We start from the raw sequence: 22,018 nt of genomic DNA, 5'->3' as shown, positions 1-22,018 counted from the left end.
GCCCCACATCGGGCTTTGTACTGACAGTGCAGAGCCTGCTTGGGATTCTCTTTCTCTCTTGTGGTCTCTCTGCCCCTCCTGCACCCTCTCTCTCTTTCTCAAAATAAATAAATTTAAAAATAAAATGAAAGAAAGAAAGAAAGAAAGAAAGAAGGAAGAGAAAGAAAGAAAGAAGGAAAGAAAGAAAGAAAAGGAAGGAAGAGAAAGAAAGAAAGAAAAGGAAGAGAAAGAAAGAAGAGGAAGGAAGAGAAAGAAAAGAAAGAAAGAAAGAAAGAAAGAAAGAAAGAAAGAAAGAAAAAAGAAAAGGCCCTCCTCTAAGCAGACAAATTGCCAAAAAGGCTCTCCTTCTGGGCAAATAAAAAGGAGCCCCTTGTGGGTGGGCAAATTGTACAGAGGCTCCCTCCTATGATAGATATACACTAGGGTGTGTGGCTTGGCAAATGGGAGTAAAGGCTCAATTTCAGTGCCCTCATGCCCCTTTGGCCTGTCACCCATGTGTAGGGCACAACCGCTCCATTCTGCACAGCGGCCTGTGTTTTGGAGTAGGGAAGAAAGGAGGCGACGTTGTGGAATCCTGACATCCTCTAAACCTGACTTCTAAAGTCTAAACCTGACTTCCTCACAGACAGGATCTCAGTTATTCTCATAACCACCCATGAGGAGGGAGCATCATTGACCATTTGGCAGATGAGGAAACGCAGAGCGAGGTCACATGGAGAGAGGGCGGCTGCACCAGGACTTGAACGCGCATCTGTGTGACTGGCGAGCCCATGCTCTTCCTCTCCGCCTCTTGGCCTCCTGTGCTGACATTGTGATGATGGGGCCATCTGTGTCTGCAGCCGGGACCGCCTAGTTGCTGATAAAACGTGGAGGAAGCCTGGTGCCTTAGCCCAGGGCAGGCTTCCTGCTCATTCCCGTGTCAAGTCCACAGGCGCGAATGAATGCTGTTTTGGCCACGACACGGAAGGTCTAGACACTGTACTTGCTGTATCTCCTGGAGATTCTGCCTAACAATAGGTGATGTCACAGGGCCTGTGATCTTGTGCCAAGCCAGCATCAGAGGCATTTAAAGGGAAGTGAAAATAAAATTTACAAAACGTTGGAAACTGCATGCACAAAGGGCAATGCCCTTGATGACCAACCCATCCAAGTTTGCCTGAGACTGAAGGGTTTCCCAGGATGCAGGACTTACAGTGCTAAAACTGGGACAGTTCCCGGCACACTGAGATGACATTGGTCATCTTGCCTCGGAGCCTGAGAACCTCTCCCCTGCCCACTAACAAAGACCCATGAGTGAGAGAGAGACAGGGATAGGAAGCTGACCTGGTGACCAGTTACCTCCCTAGGGAGTTGATCATTATAATCTACCCCCTGGGGGCGAGGATGCAGGTGGTTGGAAATGAGACAGGAATCTAACCTATGAGGCTGGGCTTGGGAGCTATTGCTGAGTGGGGAAACCAAGGCACACCCCAGTCATGGACTTCGCCATTCTGGGGGAAAGCTGTGACTTCACGAGCACCTGAGGCGTAGGTCCTGGAGTGGCATGACCACTTCCAGTCCCCATAAGCTGAGCCTCCGTGACCTCCCACAACACCTCTTCTACCTCCCCTAAGTCTGAGATTTCACTTGTCCCTCAGGACACAGCTGGAGGGAAAGGCAAAGACAACAACAAATACAGCAACATGCAGAAGAGCTTTGTAGACAGGGGCCTCCCAAAACCTCCTAAGGAGAAGCTGCTGAAGGTGGAGAAGCTGAGGAAGGAGGGCGGCAAGGGCAGATTCCCCCAGCCCACAGCCAAGCCCCGGACCCTGGCCCAGCAGCAGGCTGTGATCCGAGGCATCACCTACTACAAGGCGGGCAGGAAGGAGGTGGCCGAAGCTGTGGCTGGTGAGTTGGAGGAGGGTTGGACCCTTGGGGATTGGGGGCTTGCTGATAGATGGCACCCCAAAGATCACCTACACGGATCCAGTGTCTTCTCTACAAACTGCCCAGATGTCACCTCCGCTGGTTACCTGTTGGTGCCCTTTGTTCATGCACACAATGAGATGATACCCCTCATGGCGTTGTTGGGAATGAAATGATATAAACAATACAAAGGGCCACTCAGTTCCTTTCCAGTATCTTCAGCTGTTTCCGCTCTCACTGGACTTTTCCTTCTTCATTCAAAAAGTTGCTGAAGGTCCACCATGTACTTGCTGTATCTCCCAGAGATTCTGCCTAACGTGGACTTCACAGTCCAGTGGGAAAAAACATACCCGTGGCCAGGCAACAGCCAGAGGTGGGGTAGGAGTCCCCAGACCTGTAGCCAGGCCAGCATTCTGGGAAATGACATGGAGCCTTCTGGGCACCTCTTGTTTCCCAAGTGACTTTGGAATGGATGGCCTCTCCAGCAGCCCCCACTTCTTATTTCCCCAAAGAAGAGCCCACAGACTCCTATATTTTTCCTTCAATCCACGGGGGATCACAGTGAAGGGCAACCAAGTAATTAACCAAAAACACAAGAGACCAAAGTTCCAAGAGTACCCAAATTTCTGGGCCATTCTCACTGATGCGGCTCCTGATTCTTCCTCTGAAACCCTCCCCAAATGCCTGAGGGGCATCCCAAGCCTGCTCCCCCTTCCCGGGTCCTGTTGACCACCTCCTTCTGTGAGGACCTCTGCCCACATGTCCAAGGGACCGGAAGGTAGAAATGTGAGGGACCAGTCTCCTTCAAGAGCCCCCTAAATTTGTGGTCTCTCAAGGCTCAGGGGCCTCTTCCCCAAGCCCCTGGTGCTAGCTGCTGACTGGCTCTGAGTCCTGCCAGCTCAGCCTGGCCACAGTACAGAGCCTCTGACCCCTGGCTGGGCACTGCCCAAGAACAGCTGCAAGCATCTGGCTCTGCCAGCGAGGCCCGTGGGAACAAGCCTCTTGCCCTGGCAGGCTGCCAAGGCCAGATTCCCCTGAAAGAGGGTGTGCCCCATTCCTGAGAGACTCCAGGGGCTGCCCCACAATGGGGCCTGGCTAAACCCTATGCAAAGAGCAAGCCTGGCAGGGAGAGAAAAGGAAGAAGTCGGGTAATTGTCCTGGAGTCAAGGGGCCTCGTCCCCTGGGGGCCACACCATCACTTTTCCTTTGTCCCTGGCTTCTTGGTTTTCTGTGTACTTTCACACATGCTGTTGCACTTGATCCAGGTGAGGAAACAAGTTCAGAGAGGTGAAGAGACTGGCTCCAGGTTTCACAGTGAGTGGTGGGACTGGAACCCAGGTCAGCGGGCTGCAAAGCCTGCCTTAGACCCCTTCACAGCTCTGTCCTCTACTATGTGGCACTGAATCTTCCTGCTTTCCCTCTGCAGGCCCCATCCATTCCAGCCCAGAGAAGTGTGTGGGTCAGGGATGACCCAGACATGGCCCCACACAGGTCCCACGGGAGCAGAAAAAGTCATCCTGTCAGCAAATGCCTTACCAGCAGGGGTGGGAAAAAGGGAGGGTGGTTTCTGAGAAAGCCACGAAATGAGAGATAGGAGATGAGTGGGGGGACAGAGACAGAGACAGAGACCTGGAGTCCAGAGGTGATGGGAGGCTGGCTGCACCTGCCTCTCCCTGCTTGAAGTGGCAAATACTGGGTGAGAGGAACAGGCTGGGTTCCAGGGGAAAGGATAAGGAAAAAGTCTGCAATTTGGGAGCGAGGGTTTCTGCCTCCTGGAGTTGAATCGAGGACATGAAAGAATTGGTACAAAGCGTTTGACACTTAGGAGGGAAGGGGTCTCATATTTGGCACCTCGTACTTGCCAGGCCCTGTGCAAATGATTTGTATACGTTTTCCTCTGATCAACACAGCAGCTGCATGTGGTGAGCCTTGTGATTCTCGTTTCATAGAAGGGGAAGCTGAGGTCCACCAAGGCAGGCGACTTGGCTGAGCTCACTCAGCTGGGGTGCTCGGAGCTGGTCTGCTGACCGCAAAGCCTCCCCACCTCCCCCTTTTTGAGGCCTTTTACTCCTCAGGGCCTCCCCGCTTCTCTCCGCCATGGCCCCAGAGCTGGGAGCCAGGTGGGCCTGGGGAAGACACTGGGCAGCAGCCCAGGATAGAGCACAGGGTCTTCTCCCCGCAGACAACGCCCTCAAGGGCACTTCCTGGCTGGAACAGCAGCCGCCCAGGGCCGAGGGCAGATCACCAGAGCCCAACTCAGCAGAACAAGACGAGGCTGGGCCCAGGGCCTCAGAGGGAGCGGACTTGGCCTCCGGCACCCCCGGCTCGGACCCCTCCGTCACCTCCACCCCGACTCCCACCACCCGTCCCCTGCCCACCGAGCCACCTTCACGCCCAGACGTCCCCAACCCAGGTGAGTAAGCCTCGCAGGGGTCAGCAGGGTAAAGCCCATGGGCCAAATCCAGCCTGCAGCCTGTTTTTGTATGGCCCTCCAGCTAAGAATGTTTTTTTACATTTTTAAAGGGTTGCAAAAAAAAAAAGAATACAGAAGTATGTGGTCTGGAAAGCCTAAAATGTTACCTATCTGATCCTTTATAGAAAGTTTGATGGACATTTACAGTGAAACAGGTAGTGTTTTCAACAAATCCTTCTTAACATATCACCTCGGGTCCCATCATCAAATCCAGCAATGACTTTCATATCTTAATTTTTTTTTATGTAGCTTTTTTGTAGCTTTGGCTTGTGTCTTTCGGTAGAAGTGTTTCCTATTAAATCATCGAGCCCATCTTTCTGGAGGGCCTCTTGGCTACCTGTGATAACAAGGTATTGTTAAACCCATTGCCTACTTTGGCCTGAGTGCATTCCACTTCCAGGAATCTTTCCTGAAGGGTCCATCGGCAATGTGGACAACAGCTGCAGCTTAACTGGTTCCCTCCCAGCCTATTTCCAACATCAGAAAACTGGAAATAATCTGAAGGTCTCACACCAAGGGGACTGGGGCACAGCTGTCTGGTGGCCTGGTAGAACCTTGAAATCACATCATTAAAAAGCCATTTAATGATGTGAGAAATCGCCCAGTGGAGGGAAAAAACAGGATACATAAAACTGAATCTTCAGAAGAACCACGGTTTTTTACCGTATGTCTGCATGACTGGACATGCAAAGTTAAAAAAGAAACAGAAGGAAATACAACATGTTTAAAATTTTCTTTGGATAATGACATTTTGAATCATTTTTATTTTCCTCATTCTCCTTTACTGAATGTTCTGTGTTTTCTCTGTTGATCAGACATTGCTTTGATCAGGAGGAAAGGGGGAAAAGGGCTGCGAACAAAAAGATCAGGAGGGATTTAAGTATGGCCCAGATAACGCTCCCTGGGCTGCTGCTCCAGCTCGACTCGGGGCCTGTGGGTCTGAGTATCAGACGCTGTACCCCTCACTCCCCATAGGCAGAGAGATAAGCTGTGAGGGCACCCTACGGGCTGTGGACCCCCCCGTGAGGCACCACAGCTACGGGCGTCATGAAGGAGCCTGGATGAAGGACCCTGCCGCGAAAGATGACAGGATCTATGTCACCAACTACTACTACGGGAACACCCTGGCAGAGTTCCGCAACCTGGAAAACTTCAAGCAAGGTTGGGGAGCCCGGAGATGGGAAGGGGGGCAGGGTGTGGGCGGCCTGGGGAGGGCCTCCTATGGAGACTGAGCCCTCTTTTGCCTGTGGTTTCCTGTGGTCCAGACTTCCCCAGCCTGGCCCAGCTCCAAATGATCGGCCACCCCAAGGAGGGGCATCTGAGGGCACCCCCCTATGCGCTGGCACCGAGCCAGGAGCTGGAACACAGCAACAAACAAGAGGGATGTGGTCCTGCCCTCCTAAGTGTACCTTACTGTCAAGAGGAACAATACTTAGAGTTTCCTCTTCTTGAGTACTTATTATGTGCTAATCATCCTGTGTGCGTAAGCTCATGGTATCTTCAAAATTCTATGAGGTGGGGGTTGTCACTCTGTTTTGCAGGTGAGCCTAGCTTAGAAGAGTTGCAAGTCTGGGCAGGGAAAGGCAGAATTTTGGTTATCAGATCTGGTGCGTGATGGGGGAGGAGACACTTAGACAGGACCAACCCTCCAGAAATGCACGGTCTGATGTGAGAGGCAAACACTTAAAAGAAATAATTTCAGTGTAGTGTTTGTGGGAGAGCTCAAGGGACAGTGGAAATCAGACTTCCCAGAGGAGGTGATGCTGAGCTGAGCCCTGGAGGAAGAGCAGGGATAGCCATGCAAAAGCGAAAGGGACAGGTATTCCACGCAGCAAAGGCCCTGTGTGGGCCAAGGCCTGGCGATGAGAGGCAGGGTGGCATAGAGGAGAGGTGGGGGAAGCAGAATGAGAGAGTAGGCTGAGGCGGCCCTCGTGATCCACATCAAAGTTTGGGTTTATCCTGATAGCTGTGGAGTCACAGAGTATGGCCTGGAACAGCCAAAGTCCTTCCTCTGCCAGGTCAAAATTGGCCTGATCCCTGCCTCAGGTAGCTCACAGGCTGGTGTGGAGGAAGCCAATGAAAAGTGCCGAGGCAAGGCTTATGGTAGGTCAGAGGAGAGGCCCTCACTCAATCCCGGGGTCGTCGTGGGAGGCTTCCTGGAGGAGGTAACGTTGGCTAAGGGCTCTGAAAGATAAGGAGGAGACCTTCCTCAGGCAGACAGGACGGGGAATGGAAGTCCAGACGAAAAGAACAGCATGGGCAAAGACGCTGAAACAAAGCATAGAGGCTGTCTAAATCCTGGCTGCCCCATTCCATAACTGTGCGACCTTGAACCCTCTGCCCCTGTTTCCTCCTTGGCAAACGGGGATGATAACAGTACCTCCTCGGTGGGCGCGGTGGGGTAGGATGGTTGGCCCAGCTCCAGGCCCATAGCACACTCAGTGTCCCTTGCCTGCAGGGCCACTCAAGAGCCCTGGGTGGCCTCGCCAGTCCTGGGGTGAGCGGGGAGGCTGTCTGGGAGGCTCAGGTGTGACCCTCGGCCCTCCACACACAGGCCGCTGGAGTAACATGTACAAGCTGCCCTACAACTGGATCGGCACGGGCCACGTGGTGTACCAGGGCGCCTTCTTCTACAACCGCGCCTTCACCAAGAACATCATCAAGTACGACCTGAGGCAGCGCTTCGTGGCCTCCTGGGCGCTGCTGCCAGACGTGGTGTACGAGGACACCACGCCCTGGAAGTGGCGCGGCCACTCGGACATCGACTTCGCCGTGGACGAGAGCGGCCTGTGGGTCATCTACCCCGCGGCGGATGACCGCGACGAGGCCCAGCCCGAGGTGATCGTGCTGAGCCGCCTGGACCCCGGCGACCTCTCCATGCACCGCGAGACCACGTGGAAGACGCGGCTGCGGCGGAACTCCTACGGGAACTGCTTCCTGGTGTGCGGCATCCTGTACGCCGTGGACACGTACGACCAGCAGGAGGGCCAGGTGGCCTACGCCTTCGACACGCACACGGGCACCGACGCGCGCCCGCAGCTGCCCTTCCTCAACAAGCACGCCTACACCACCCAGATCGACTATAACCCCAAGGAGCGGGTGCTGTATGCCTGGGACAATGGCCACCAGCTCACCTATAACCTCCACTTCGTGGTCTGAGCACGGACCTGTGCTCACAGGAGAGGAGGGGCAGTGGGCATGGGGGCTCCCCACAGCAACTCCTGCAAGGGGCTCCATCAGCAAATATTTTGGGGGGGCCAGGTCCCGGGGCAGTTGCTGGGCATGTGGCACAGCCAGGTCAAAGCTCCCTTGGCCCCAGTGGGTTAGTAATCCCTTCCACTCACAGAGCACCCTGCCAAGAGCTTTGTGTGCACTCAATCCCACTCAGTCCTCCCACTGGCACCCTTGGAGGTAGAGATGATTCAGCCCATTTAACAGATGAGGACACTGAGGCTCAGAGAGACCGTTCCCTTGCCTAAATAGCCTCACTTTGGATCAGGCAGGCCATGCTTTACAGATGAGGAGACCTGACCACACTCCCCTACACCTCCAGGCCTCTCCCTACTCCTATAGTTTCTCTTGCTCTCTCAACTCTGTCTCCCTTCCTGGGGCTGCTCTAGACCAGAGGCCTCTGGGACCCATGCACTAGTGTTGGTTGGAGGCTCCGCTCCGTGTACCACCCCAGGCGCCCGTTCTGGCCGAACTGTTGGTGGCCCTGGGCTTCAGACCCCTTGGCTAATGTTCCTGCTCCTTGCCTCTAGCCACCCCCCCCCCCCCCCCGCCCCTGCCACCCCTCCTCACCGTTCTGTCCAACCACATTCCAAACCTCCATGGTCACCCAGCCACTGAGCAGAAACCACACCCCGAGGAAAAATACCAGCCCCTGTTCCAAGCTCCCCCTCCCTCTGTACTCATTTTTATTTTCTCTTATTCCGCCTCAGTGCCGTCATCTGTTTCCGCAGCAGCAGCTGAGAAGGCTGCAGGCAGCTGTCTGCCAGCCCCGACTCTACCAGGGTGGGCAGCTGGGCCAGGCCCTGAGGCTCCCTCTCCACCCAGAACGGCTGGCTTTGGCCACATACCACAGGCCATGGGACCTCTCCTCAGCCCTTCCCAGAGCCTTTGGGCCTGCGGTCCATGTTGTCGTTTCTCTCTGGACCTTTGAACCCACAACCTGTATGCACTCAGGGATACCTCCAGGACTGCCATGAGCAAGACCCTAGACCCGAGGCTGGGGTGGTGCCAGGATGACACAGATTCCCTCTTCCTTGTCACTCCTGACCTGATCATTTAGTGGAATGGCCCAGCAGCGGGGGTGGGGGGTGGGACACTGCGGGGAGGCTGAGATCAGAGCAGTTGGGTCCTTATGGTTGCAGGCAAGTGCTAGAAGGTAAAAGCTGGGAGGGAAGGAGAAGGGGGTCTGTGGACCAGGCTTTTCCTGGCTTCAGAATTATTGGTGCACAGGTGGGCCATCTCTCCTGGAGCTGCTGGTGGCTTCCCTGAGCTTCAGACCCAGACAGCCCACAGGACAAGACCTTCAAGCCTGCCCCTCATCTGCCATGAGCTAGGAAGAAGTTCACCAGTCCAACTCCCTGTTTCACCAAAGGAGAAATATGCCCAGAGAGGTTTAGAGAGTGGCTCGGGACCACACTGGGGAACAGGACACAGCTGATCTTCCAGAAGGGCTTTGTCTATACCCTTTATTCTCCCGGTTTGGAGGCAGCTCTGCCTGGGAAGGCCATAGACTATCGGGCACCCAATCCATCCCAACACCTTTAAAGAGTATTTACTGCTGATCCCTGCACCACCCCCAACCCTGCTCCCCTCATTCTGTTCCCATGCCAGCTCCTGAATATCTGTATATTTGAACGCCCAGGTGCCATGTTAGAAAATTCAGCTGCATACCCAAGAGTGTAAGGAAATGCATTTTGTGCAGAAGGCATTTCTGTCAGGCATTGTCAGGTGATGTTTTGTTTAAGCTCTAACTCACCCCTAAAATAAAGGGGAATGATGATAGCCAGCCAAGCAAGGCCTGACTCATAGTGGTGGACACATCCAGCCTCCCCCACCCAATCGACGGCGGGCTGCACTCAACAGTCTCTTCAGGGGGCTGCGTTTCCCTTGGCCCTGGGTGTGGGTTTTACAAGACTGTGTCTTTCATGATATCACAGCCTAACCATGCGAAAAGTGTTCAGACTCCTCTTGCTCATTAGTCTGAGAAAAAGGAAAGTTACAGAGGACTGGTTTGGGAAAGTTAAAAGGCAAGCAAGATTGTTTTCTGGGGGAGATGATGCTGGCTGCAGCCTCCAAACATTCACTAAGTCCCTTCTGTTTTCAGGCCTTTGTGTGGGGGTTAGGTGATGATAGAGTTATTTTCCTCGCTTCACAGATAGTCGAACTAGAACCCAGACGAGTCACTTGTCATATAAGCAGTTAAGTGAAAGGCTGGGTCTCAAATTCAGGTCATCTAACCATCACCACTGACTGAGCATCAAGTGTGCCCGGCATGCCATGGGCACATTCTTTCATCTTCCCCACAGGGCAAGGTATATACTCAGAATGTGCCCATTTTACCGACGAGGAAAACTGAGGTGAAGGGACTCACCCTAGGTCACACAGCAGCTTAGTCTGTGGCAGATCGGGGTTTCAGGGCTGGTCAGTACATGCTGTTGGCCAAATGCATGACACTCTAGGGGTAGCTCCAGAAGTGATGGCTTTTACTCTGTGCGACCAGGCCACAAACTGCATCCACACTGGAGACCCAAGAAGGAGGATGGGGTCAGCTTGTAAAGAACCTTGAATGCCAAGCCAAGAACCGTCTCCAATCACATTTGGAACAGAGTCATATATAAATTAATAGAGAAAAGAAAATTGAGACAAGTGGAATTTGTTCTGTAGCTGATGGGAGGCAGGGACAGGTTTTTGTTGTGGGCTTTATTACATTTGGCAACAGTACTTCAAATAAGAGAGGACCTGGACTGGGGAGGGTCAGTGTTTCTTACTGACTGTGGCTGTGAAGGCAAAGGAAGCTGTCTCCGGTGTTCTGAGCCCGTGAAGGGGCTTTGGCTGCCGCCTTTGACTCCCCCCTAGATATTTCTGGGCCTTGACATTTAATCTGCTGTGTCTACGGAGGAGAGAAGGGGGCCTCTGCCTCACAGGGCAGCCCTAAAAGTGAGGCTGGGGTTTTCCTGGGAATGATTTGAGTGTTCCTGAAAGCCCATGTGTTCCAAAGCATTTTCTCCCTGACAGCATTGGAGGCCACTCCGGTGACAGGAACACACAGCACCAGATAGGGTTATCAGGGAGCCTGGGTAGGAGTTAGGGAGCCCTGGGTTGGGATCTGGGTCTACCCCTTATATGCTGCATGCTTGGGCAGGGTAGGGACTGACAGAGGGGACAGATGTCAACTCCCTTTTGTGGCTGAAAACTTTCAGCTTAGTGAGGACTAAGGGCGGCTGAGGACCCAAGCAGCACCCTCCTAGAGCTAGAAGGCACCTTGACACGCATTATTCCCGATGTAACTAGGAACCCCCAAGGTTGGCACTACTTTTCCCCGTTACAGGTGATGAACCTCAAGTTCAGAAACGTTAAGCAACCTGCTCAGGGTCGTGAGTCTGTCAAGTAGTAGAGTCAAGATTTGCACCAGGTCTGTTTTGTACCAAGGCCCCAAACTAACTGTTAGGAATCTTGTAACGAGTCGTGTTTTCTTTTTTGCTTTGGCCGCTGGGAACCTCAAAGTCAAATTTGAGATTACTTTTAACAATTGTACTGAGTCAACTACTTGACTCTGACTTCAGTCTAGCTTTCTGCTTTAATCTTTACCCCGATCTGTTTATTTTTTACTTTATTGTATTTTATCTATTTTTGTAAGCTGCCACAATACCTTTTGTACAACAAGGTGGCATATAACTAAATAAATAAATACATGATCAAAAGCTCCGTTTGAAAGTCTTAACTAAATGCTATGGTCTGCTTCCTTATTGGAACACAGACATTTAATAACAAAAAGAAATGCTTTCCTGGGGAAAAGAGCATTCTGAAACTGGGAAGGTGGGCCTGAAGCATCTTAGTTCCATGTTTTCCAAACTTGAGTCACTCGTGTACAGACTTTTGTGACTTTCACCATCCCCCCCTTGACCATCTTCAGAATGGTTTACTATTTCCCTTTCAGATGATTTCATTCTTTTTCCTAAAGTAATTTTATTTCAAAGGGAAGTTTAATAAGCTGTTAGGAAAAACAAAAAAAAAATATTTTTAAAGGAGGAATATTATAAGAGTAAAAAGAAAGTCAGTGACCCATCATGCAAGGTGGCTGGGATGGGACACTGAAAATGAACAGCACTATTGTCTTCTGGTAGATGCTGTGCCTGTGAGCCCCAGTCCAGTCGCTCTTTGTGTAAAAGGCAAGATTAGGAAATGTCAGGGGGCATAAAGGGCAAACCAACAGCAAGTGAACATTGACCTTGATGTAATCAGAGGGATGAGACAGGAGGGAATAGATTCTCCCATCCGATTCAAAGGCACTTCACCTGGTGACTTAGATACCTCCAAGGAGCTGTCAAACCACTGATGGTGACTTGGATTTAGACCAACTTCCCCCAAACACACACACGCAGACACACAGACACACACACACATATTCAGCTAGGCCTTCCCTAGCTCGGCAGAGCTGGGCACTGTCCCTGTGGCCCCTGGCAATAACAAGGGTCCCACTCCCCACAGGACAGCCAGCCAGAAGCACGGTGCCACTCCCGCCACAGCGGGGGCTGATGGGTCATGTCCCTCTCACCCTGTAGATGCCGCTGCAGGCCAAACATGGCAGGGCCTTGGGTAATCTGGATGGTGGCCTTTCCCAGCCCCGGCCCTGCCTGTTCCCCCCACTGTCCCCATCTTCTCCGGCCCCTGTGTCAGCTGTTCCCTCTGCCTGCTACACTGGCACCTGCTCCTGGGCATTCAGGTCTCAGCTGAAATGTCACCTTCCCAGGGAAGCCATCCCTCAAGGCTGGGTCTGAAGTTGGCCCCAATCACATGCTCTCTTGTCTCTTCACTAGTGGGCACTTCTATTAGTTTACTTGCTGAGGGTCTGTCTCCCCTCACTGGGATCAGAGCTCCATGGAAGCAGAACCTGTTCCTGCCATGTCACCGGCATTCAGGAGACCCCCCCCCCCAAAAAATGGCCACAAATCACAGATCACAGTGATCTGTGTCAGAACCTTGAGCAAGTTCATACAGAGTCTGCTCAATAAGGATCCAGATATGTGGCCACTGGAGAGGTCACGCATCTTTCATTTATTTGTGCAGCATAAGTCAGGTTCTACACAGAAATCTCTGGAATGCAATCTTGGATCATTAAGGTTGGAAAGCAGACAGGATATTCCCAGGGACTCCCTCCATCCTGCAGTCGGATGAAAATGAGAAAACCCATCTTCTAAACTCTCTGCTCCACAGCCTGGCACTCAGGCAGCCAAGAAAGCCATAGCGCCGTGGTGCTGCGGGTGACAAGCAGTCGGCTCCGGGCCCCAATTCAGGGTTCAAGGCAGCTGGGTGGCCAACAGAGGCCAGAGGCTGTAGAGTTCAGTGGGCTGCGGGGGGGGGGGGGGGGGGGGGCGCTGAACTAACTGATTTCTGACCTTCCCGGGCATGGTCGACGGCAGCTCCTGCCAGAGGGAGCGGTGGCAAGCTTAGTGTGATTTTGTCAGCCCTAATCACGATGCCCAGCACACGGTGGGCACTCGGGAAGTGGCAGCTCCTGTTGCCCTTGTGACCAGTCAATGCCCTTCTCAGAGGGTCTGCCAGCTCTCCACGCCATGCCCCGTGGGCTATCCAGCATGACTGACACCTGTGTGCTGGCCTCAGGGGCACCCAGCTGAGCAAGTCTTATCTCTGCCCTTGAGAGCTTGCTGGGAGGCGGGGGAGCCAGAGGCAACAACCCCCACGAGGTGTGCCTGGTGCTCCAACCCCGGGCAGCCCAGAGGGGCTCCGAATGCCTTGCTAAGGAGCGTGGGCTCCTCCTGGAGCCATGGAGGGAACAATGCCTCCCAACCTGCCTCCACATCAAAGCAGAGCCTCCCCTGGTCACTCTAATGATGTCGTCCTCGGAGGGGACCTCTCTCTGCCCTTTCCACTTTCTCCCTGGCTGCAAGCTCTTAAAATCTCCCCCTGGCTGGTGTGGAAAGGAAGAAATAATAAAAATAGCTAACCACCCACAGGAGCTAAACATCGAGTGTGTGCTCTGTGCTGGGGGTGGTGCTCAGTCTACACGGCACTATCTCCTTCAGTCTTTCCAGGGACCCCACAAAGTCAGTACTATGGCTGTTCGTATTTCACAAATGAGGAAACTGAGCCGCCAACTGCCACCTCACGTGTTCAAGGTCACACAGCTGGTGGTGGCCGGGCTTGTGGTGCTACCCTCTCAAAATAGGCACCAGCCTCAGCTCATTGCAGAACCACCGGGGAGTTTTAAAGGGGCCCGTGCCCAGGTACCCCCACACGATATACCATAGTATCTGGGGTCGAGGACTGAGATCCAGTGTGTTTTAAAAGTTCCACAGGAGGGGTGCCTGGGTGGCTCAGTGGGTTAAGCGTCCCACTTTTGATTTCGACTCAGGTCATAATCTCTCGGTTCCTGGGTTCGAGCCCTGCGTCAGGCTCTGTGCTGGCAGCATGGAGCCTGCTTGGGATTCTTTCTCTCTCTGCCCCTGCCCTGCTCTCTCTCTCTCTCTCTCTCTCTCAAAATAAATGAATAAAAATTTTAAAAAATAAAATAAAAGCTCCACAGGAGACGTGAGGCCCTCACCCTCCTGCCGCTCACAAAGAGCCCCCTGAGCGCAATGGGGTGGATCTGTCAGATGCCAGGTTGCACCCAAGTTAGCACCCTCTGCCCTGGCTGCCCTAGAAGAGGGAACGGAGAGAGCAGGCCTCAGCCGGGCACATCGGCCATTTCTCCCCTCTGGGGCGGCTGCAGCTGGGGGGTGGGGTTCCAGGGCACAGAGCACAAAGGCTCCCTCTGCCCCCAGGCGGTGCCCAGACGCTGCCCCGCCCACCCAGCCCAGTCTGAACTCTGCCCACGTCTGGGACCAGCCCCTTGACCCCCCACATTCCAGCAGGGACCCCACGAGGGAGGGACAGACAGGGCTTTCAGGATGCATGCCTGCCAGGGGGGGATGAATTATTACCGAGAATTATCTGCCATGAGTACGGGGTGGCATTTCACGTGCCAAAGGTTGGCTGGCCCCGCCCTGGCCCTGGCTGCTTGGCTCCAGGGCCCTCATTCCGACTGTGCAAGGACAGAAACCTTATTCTCTTCCACAGCAAGAGGCCTCCGCCCCTCACCATCTGTGCTGCACCCCCTCAGCGATCCCCCTCCACCCCCACCCAGGGGCCAGAACCTTCCTTCTCCATGGCTCAGCACAGAGCGGATTAGATGAGGCTGACTCAAAAGTCAAGTTTCCCAGGTCTTTTTAAGCCAAGGATTTTTTGACAGGGAAAGTCACTGTTGCCAAGATGTCAGCCCCAACCTGTTCTGGCTTTTCTGCTTGAGGCCCTGACCGATGCAAGCAGCTGCTGCAGCCGGGACAAGCTTACGTGGAAGGAGCCAGGGATTTTGGAACGAGACGGCCCTGTTTGAATCCCGGCTCTGCCACCTACCACCTGTGGAACTTGAGCCCTCTCCTTGAAGTTTCTTACCTCAGTTTCCTCATCTGTAAAATGGGGATGACAACCTTGACCTTCCAGGAATGTTGTGAGGTTGAAATAAGATCACGGATGTGGAAAAGCTCTAAGTGGGAACACAGAGGGCATACAGCAAGGCGAGGCACAATTCCGGTAAGGGGCCTCAAAGACTGACTTAGGGCATCACTTTGGTCGTACTTCCTGAGCCTCAGGTTGGGGCAGACCCAAAGTAGCAACTGTAAGCATATTCTCAAAACCGAGGACTTCTCCTTGCCTTATATAACAGAGCCCAGAGGGCAAATTTCTTTCATCCAGTGTGCCTTCTCAGATTGATTGGCAATGGCTGTCTGTGGGAGCAGCCCACCTAGGCTGTGTAAGGGAGAATACCGAGTGATTAGCAGCGTCTGCCATGAGAATGAAAAGTTAGGGTGGTGTTATGTATGCTACATCTTACCATTCCTCTTACAGAGCAAGGTCTAAAAATACTTCTTGCTCTAGTTTTTGCCCAGATTTGTGTGGCGGCCTCCACACTGATCTTTCTGCTTCTTGTCTTTTCCCACTCTCTGATCTTCAACTTCAGCTGCTAGAGTGAATCTCCTAAGATGAAAATCTATCACTGCTCCGTGGCTCTTCCTATTGCTCTGAAGATCAAACCACACTCCAGGGTTGACATTCAAGGCCTCCACTGGGCTCCCCAGTCTCTTCCATGGCCACTCATTTCCAAACACACCCACCTTCAGCTTCATCAGTCCGAGCATCTTTAAGAGCCGAAGCACGAGGATTCAAGGCAGCTTGGAAAGTCAAATTGAAAACCAAAACCAAATCAAGATCAGAGGAGCAGCCCAGAGACCTCTCAGCCTTTGCCACCAGTGAGTTTAACAAACCAGAGGGGACTGGTAAACTTCCAATGACCCCTGCAGCGCGGTTTACCAAGGCTGTCATCCTGCTCCCCCCTGACCGCGCTGATGGGATTAGTCATGAGTGGCCCCCGCTCTCTCTCCTGATTGCCCCTTCCAAGACAATTCCCTCATCAACAAGACACAGGATGGAGGCTTTCGGGCACTGCTGTGTCCAAAGTTTTCTTGTCCAGGGTCCAGACATGCATAAGAGTCCCTGCCCCCCCAGACGCCCATGGGGTTCCTCTCCATACCTTCTCAGTCTTAATTCTTGCTATTCCCCTAAAGGCAATCAGATAATTCAATCTTTCAATTTCACAACCTTTACCCTGAGCACCTGCTCTGGCCAGGCTCAGGGATGAGCACTGGGGACTCAGAGATTGCACAGTAATTGCACAATCCAGAGAATGCCCAGTCATTCAGTGGATATTGTTAATTAAGCTGACCGGAAGGGTTGATACTCTGGAAGTGCAACCTATGTTGCATGGCTGGGGAATGAGGACCTCATAAACAAATCACAGTTCGCTTTTGAGACTGGGATGTTTACTGAAATCATTAAACAAGGGTTTAGGCTTGCTGAAGAGGCAACCGCACGAATAAGTGTCTTGAGGGAAAATACCTTCTTTAAAGAAAAGAATCCAAACAGGCTTTTTCTTTCTTTTTTTCTATTCAAATTTTTACTTTGAAATAATGTCAAAGTTCTAAGTTACAAGACTAGCACAAGGGATTTGCACACACTCTTGCCCTAGGTTCGCTGATTGTTCACATTCGTGACTATTACTTTATCATTCTCTCTCTCTAGGTATATCTTTTTTCTGACCCATTGAGGGTAAGTTGCAGATATGATGCCCCTTTCTTCCTAAATACTTTAGTGTGTATTTCCTGACAACATAGGCATGCACATAACCACAGTGCAATTAGCAAAATCAGGACATTTAGCCTTGACATAACATGATATCTAATCTACAGGTCTTATGCAAATTTATAGCCTTGACATAACATGATATCTAATCTACAGGTCTTATGCAAATTTATAGCCTTGACATAACATGATATCTAATCTACAGGTCTTATGCAAATTTGGCTAACCTGAAATTGCCATTTCAGGGCAATTTGTTTTCTGGTTCATGATCCAATCCAGAATAATAGATCACATCTAATCATCACGTCTCTTTGGTCTCCTCCAACCTGGGAACAGTCCCTCAGCCTTTTTTGCCTTTCATGACATTGCCATTTTTGAGGAGTACAGGTCATTTATTCTATGGAATATTCCTCACTTTTCATTTGTTGGATATTTCTTCATGATTAGATCAGGCTATGCATTTGGGGCAGGGATATCACAGAAATTATAATTGTCTTTCTCAGTGCATCCTATTAAGAAGCACTTGCCGGGGTACCTGGCTGGCTCAGTTGGTAAAGCATGTGACTCTTGATCTCCAAGTTGTGAGTTCGAGCCCAATGTCAGGTGTGGAGATTACTTAAAAAAATAACATCTTAAAAAAAAAAAAAAAAGCAAAGAAAAGAAAAAGGAGCACTTGATGTCAAGTTGCCCCATTACTGGTGATAGTTATTTTGGTTGCTTGGTTAAAGCATGTGGCTCCCAGTTATATCTCCTATACAATTACTATTTTCTCTTTATAGTTCATAAATAATTTCTAGGGGAGTACTTTAAGACTATATAGATATTTGGGGCACCTGGGTGGCTCAGTTGGTTGAGTGACTGACTTCAGCTCATGTCACGATCTCGCGATTTGTGCATTCGAGTCCTGCATCGGGCTCTGTGCTGACAGCTCAGAGCCTAGAGCCTGCTTCAGATTCTGTGTGTGTGTCTCTCTCTGCTCCTCCCCCGCTCACACTTTGTGCCTCTCTCTCAAAAATGAATAAACATAAAAAGAAAATTTAAAGACTATACAGATATCTTACTTCTCGTCAACTTTCATCCTTGTTTCAATCTTGATGATTCCTATCTATACCAATTATTACTCTGATGACTGCAAAATTGTGACTTAAAATTTCTATTGTTTTTAGCGTTCTACTGTAAAGAAAAGCTTTTAGTACATGTGCATATATTATATGGATGACGGACCCATGAACTCGGATCTTATTCGATGAGTTATAATTCATTACTATCATTATTTACTTGATAACCTAACTGGTCCAGATTTGGCCAGGGAGAGCTCATGCAAGCTGGCTGCTATGGCCTTTTGCTGTGTCTCTCCTATTCATCGAGTACTTGCTTACTTTCGAGGCCAAAAAGATGCTCCAGGCTCATGTTATACTCTTGCTGGCCTAGCCCAGAAACCAGCCACTTTGGTGGCTCAGTCAGTTAAGCATCCAATCTCTGCTCAGGTCATGATCTTGCAATTTGTGAGTTCGAGCCCCGCATCAGGCTCTGCGCTGACAGTGAGGAGCCTGCTTTGGATCCTCTGCCTCCCTCTCTCTGCCCCTCCCCTGCTCGTGCTCTTACTCTCTCTCTCTCAAAAATAAATAAATGTTAAAAAAAATTAAAAAAAAAAAAGAAATCAGCCATTTCTCCATGGAGCCCTGGTTCCTCCAGTAGAGGATGGTATTTAGAAGCAAGGAGCTGGGCACTAGGTGCACTCATGTTTCTAGGTCCTCTCGATGGACAGGACTAGGAAGTAGACGCGTATAGTAGGAAGTAGACTGAAATACAAATCCAAGAGTTCATACTGCACCTCCAGTCCTTCCTGGCCTTCCCCGGGCCATACTTGTGTCCCTTCCATATCAGTGAGAAACCTGGCTCTCAATAGCCTCAGTGTATTTCATCTTTTACTCAATCCTCCCATACACACGGATTAGAATTGCTAATCCATGCCACTATGAAAAACAAGCCTATTAGGTAGAGTTTTCAATATTTATTTGCAATTTTGTAATTTTTTTTTTAAGTAAACTCCACGCCCAATGTGGGACTTGAACTCACAACCCTGAGATGAAGAGTTGCATGCTCTAGGGGCGCCTGGGTGGCTCAGTCCGTTAAGTGTCTGACTTTAGCTCAGGTCATTATCTCGCGGTCTGTGAGTTCGAGCCCCGTGTCGGGCTCTGTGCTGCTGACTCAGAGCCTGGAGCCTGCTTCGGATTCTGTGTCTCCCTCTCTCTCTGTCCCTCCCCCGCTCGTGCTCTGTCTCTGTCTCTATCTCAAAAAATAAACAAACATTAAAAAAAAAAAAGAGTTGTATGCTCTACGAACTGAGCCTGCCGGGCACCCCTTAATCTTTTTTTTCTTCACGAATTTGTGTGTCACCCTTGCTCAGGGGCCATGCTGATCTTCTCTGTGTCGTCCACTTTTAGTATATGTGCTCTCGAAACAAGCACACAACTCTTTTTATCTTCAGACTGAGAGTATAGATTGAAGTTCTATATTCAACTTACCCAGGGGCCTCCTGGGCGGCTTAGTCGGTTGAGCATCCGACTCTTGGTTTTGGCTCAGGTCATGACCTGAAGGTCATGGGATAGAGCCTGGCGTCAGGCGCCATGGAGCCTGCTTCAGATTCTCTCTCCCTCTCCCCCGCTCACACACTCTGTCTCTATCTCTCTCAAAAAAAAAGGTTTTTTTCACTCGGGTTAGTTCTCCCCCCGCCCCCGCCCCCGCCCCCGCCCCCGCCCCCGCCCCCTTCAGTGTGGTTTGTTATTCATTTGAAATACAATGCAATCATTTATAAATATAGAGCTGTTTCATTAGAGATTATTTCTTTCCATGGCTTGTTTTAGTTCCCTTATAAATAACACATTAAAAAAAGTAACACATAACTAAACTTTCTTCTGCTTTTTCACTTGTCTTCTTGCTGTTTTTGCTTTAATAAAGGAAATTAACCCATTTACAGATATAGTGAAAGGCTAATATGTCTGGTCTTTTCCCCTGACATTTTGTTTGTGTCTTTTATTTGTTTATCTCTTTCATACGAATGGGAGAGAGTTTAGCAGCCCTGTCTCTCTGCCTGCGCCCAGCATCTGGTCTGGCACATGGTAATGCTCAGCAAACAGTTGTGGAATGCAGACTGAGAGCTCAGCAAGTGGCTTTCCCTTGTACCTCGACAGACAGACACGGAGTCTTGACCTTATTCGGATGAACAGGAGTTGCCATCAAGCTGAAAAACTATGTGGAAAGTCTTAGCAAAGGGCCTGAGTGTCGTAATCACTGAATAAATCGTACCTGCTGTTTTTGAACGTTGACTAAGAAGCCGGCATGGAGCTATATTATCTTATTTGATCCTCACCATAATCCTATTTTACAGATGAGGATACCTGGGGTTTAGAGAAGTAATTTGCCTTCACAACTAGGAAGCAGTAGAGTTGGGATCTGAATCCAGATCTGACTTCAAAATCCACACTTTACCCACAACATGTTCCCGCATCTGAGATATTCAGAGACAAACACAGACACAGGTAATCCCAGGAAGTCCGAAGTTCTTGCTCACAAGGTCAAAGTTTCCTTAGCTGGACCCAACTGTCAGCCAGTTCCCTGGAAACCCATGGCCAGAATGGAGGCTAATCAATCCCATGTAGTCAGGCCCATGAAGGAATAAGGAAAGGCTCCACTGATGGCTTAGAAATGTACCAGCATACAATGATCCCCCCATCAAAATTAACCCGGATTTGAAAGACTTGGCCAAAGTACGGGGAAACGAACATTCTTGTGCTCTGCTGGTGGGAGTGTAAATAGTCACAGCCAACATTGATGAGAGCTTCTGGGCCAGGCCCTTTACACCGGGGTTTCTCAACCTCAGCACTGTTGACATTTGGAACTGGATCCTTCTTTGTTGTTGGAGCTGTCCTGTGCATTGTCGAATATTTAACAGCCTCCCTGGTCTTTTCTCATCAGATGTTAGTGCCACCACACCGCAGTTGTGACAACCAAAAATGTCTCCAGACATCACCAAATGTCTGCTGAAGGGGTAAAGTCACCCCCAGTCGGAAACCACTGCTTACGTGTATAAGACTAATGTAACCCTCACAACAATCCTAAGAAGTTGGTACTTTCGTTATCCCCATTCTACAGATAAGGAAACTAGGCACAGATAGGTTAAGGTCCTACCTTTAAGGAGAAGCAGAAAAGGGATTAAAACCCAGGCAGTCAGAGTCCAGAGGCCACAATGCTTCATTGTAGCAGACAGCCTTTCTGATCTAATCTTTCCCTAGAACAATTTGGGAAAATATAAAAAGAAGTAAACATGTATGCCATTTGGGCCACAGTCCCATGTCTAGAACTTTATGGAAATGTGCACACAGGATGCTCATCTCATCGTTTACACTCATGAAAAGCTGGAAGGGCAGTAAAGGCCCATCCAGAGGGGATCAGTCTTCCTTCTGGGCCTGAGTGCTTAAGCACTGAGCTCAAACCAAAATCATTGTTTTAACCTCTTAAACTATTCTACAGACATTAAAAAAGGGTGATACAGGGGCACTTGTGTGGCTCAGTTGGTTAAGCGTCCTACTTCGGCTCGGGTCATGATCTCATGTGGTTTGTGAGTTCGAGCCCCGCTTCGGGCTTTCTGCTGTCAGTGCAGAGCCTGCTTGGGATCCTCTGCCTCCCTCTCTCTGCCCTGTCTCTCTCTCAAAAATAAACAAAGAACTTTAACAAAAAGGGTTATACGGTACTGACAGAAAAAGTTCCTCAATATTTTACTGCATACAAACAGAAGGATTAGAAAACCACATGCGTCGTATGGTTTCATTTCTAGAAAATTTGTATGTACATACAACAAGGGGGGAAAGTCTATTTGTAGGTAGAGGTGATTACAGTACTTCGTGCACTTGTTGAGAATGTTACCTGATGGGACGAGTGGTAAAGGAGGGCCAGCCACAAAAGGCCACACGGTGTGTGGTTCCATTTATGCGAAACATCGGAATGGGCAGATCCATACAGGCAGAAAGATTAGCAATTGCCAGGGGCTGGGGGAGTGGGGACCGGGAGTCACTGCCAATGAATATGAGGATTTTTTATGGGGTGACGAATATATGCTGGAATAAAATAGTGCTGACGGCTACATAACCTTGTGAATATACTAAAATTCGCTGAATTGTACACTTTTAAAGGATGGATTTTATAGCATCTGAC

The 22,018-nt window shown here is 50.5% G+C and overlaps 1 protein-coding gene and 1 non-coding gene across 3 annotated transcripts in view; one reads left to right on the top strand and one right to left on the bottom strand.

Moving 5' to 3' along the window:
* Nucleotides 1–11,310, top strand: part of OLFML2A (olfactomedin like 2A) — a 28,777-nt gene extending 17,467 nt beyond the window's left edge. For both annotated transcript variants that reach the window (XM_047830359.1, XM_047830360.1), the window contains exons 5-8: nt 1,638–1,887; nt 4,088–4,318; nt 5,354–5,539; nt 6,933–11,310. In XM_047830359.1, coding sequence (XP_047686315.1) covers nt 1,638–1,887; nt 4,088–4,318; nt 5,354–5,539; nt 6,933–7,537 — 1,272 coding nt within the window. In that variant the 3' untranslated portion in view covers nt 7,538–11,310. The remainder of the gene's footprint in view (nt 1–1,637; nt 1,888–4,087; nt 4,319–5,353; nt 5,540–6,932) is intronic.
* A 7,859-nt stretch (nt 11,311–19,169) lies between these two features.
* On the bottom strand, nt 19,170–19,275 carry LOC125151097 (U6 spliceosomal RNA). The gene has a single exon (XR_007146644.1). It is a non-coding gene; the product is annotated as a U6 spliceosomal RNA (small nuclear RNA).
* Nucleotides 19,276–22,018: the final 2,743 nt, after the last annotated feature.

The sequence above is a fragment of the Prionailurus viverrinus genome, chromosome D4 (genome assembly GCF_022837055.1).
Source record: "Prionailurus viverrinus isolate Anna chromosome D4, UM_Priviv_1.0, whole genome shotgun sequence".
In the NCBI taxonomy this organism is placed as follows: domain Eukaryota; kingdom Metazoa; phylum Chordata; class Mammalia; order Carnivora; family Felidae; genus Prionailurus; species Prionailurus viverrinus.
The sequence above is the reverse complement of the archived record's forward strand: the minus strand, read 5'-3'. Positions and strand labels throughout refer to the sequence as shown.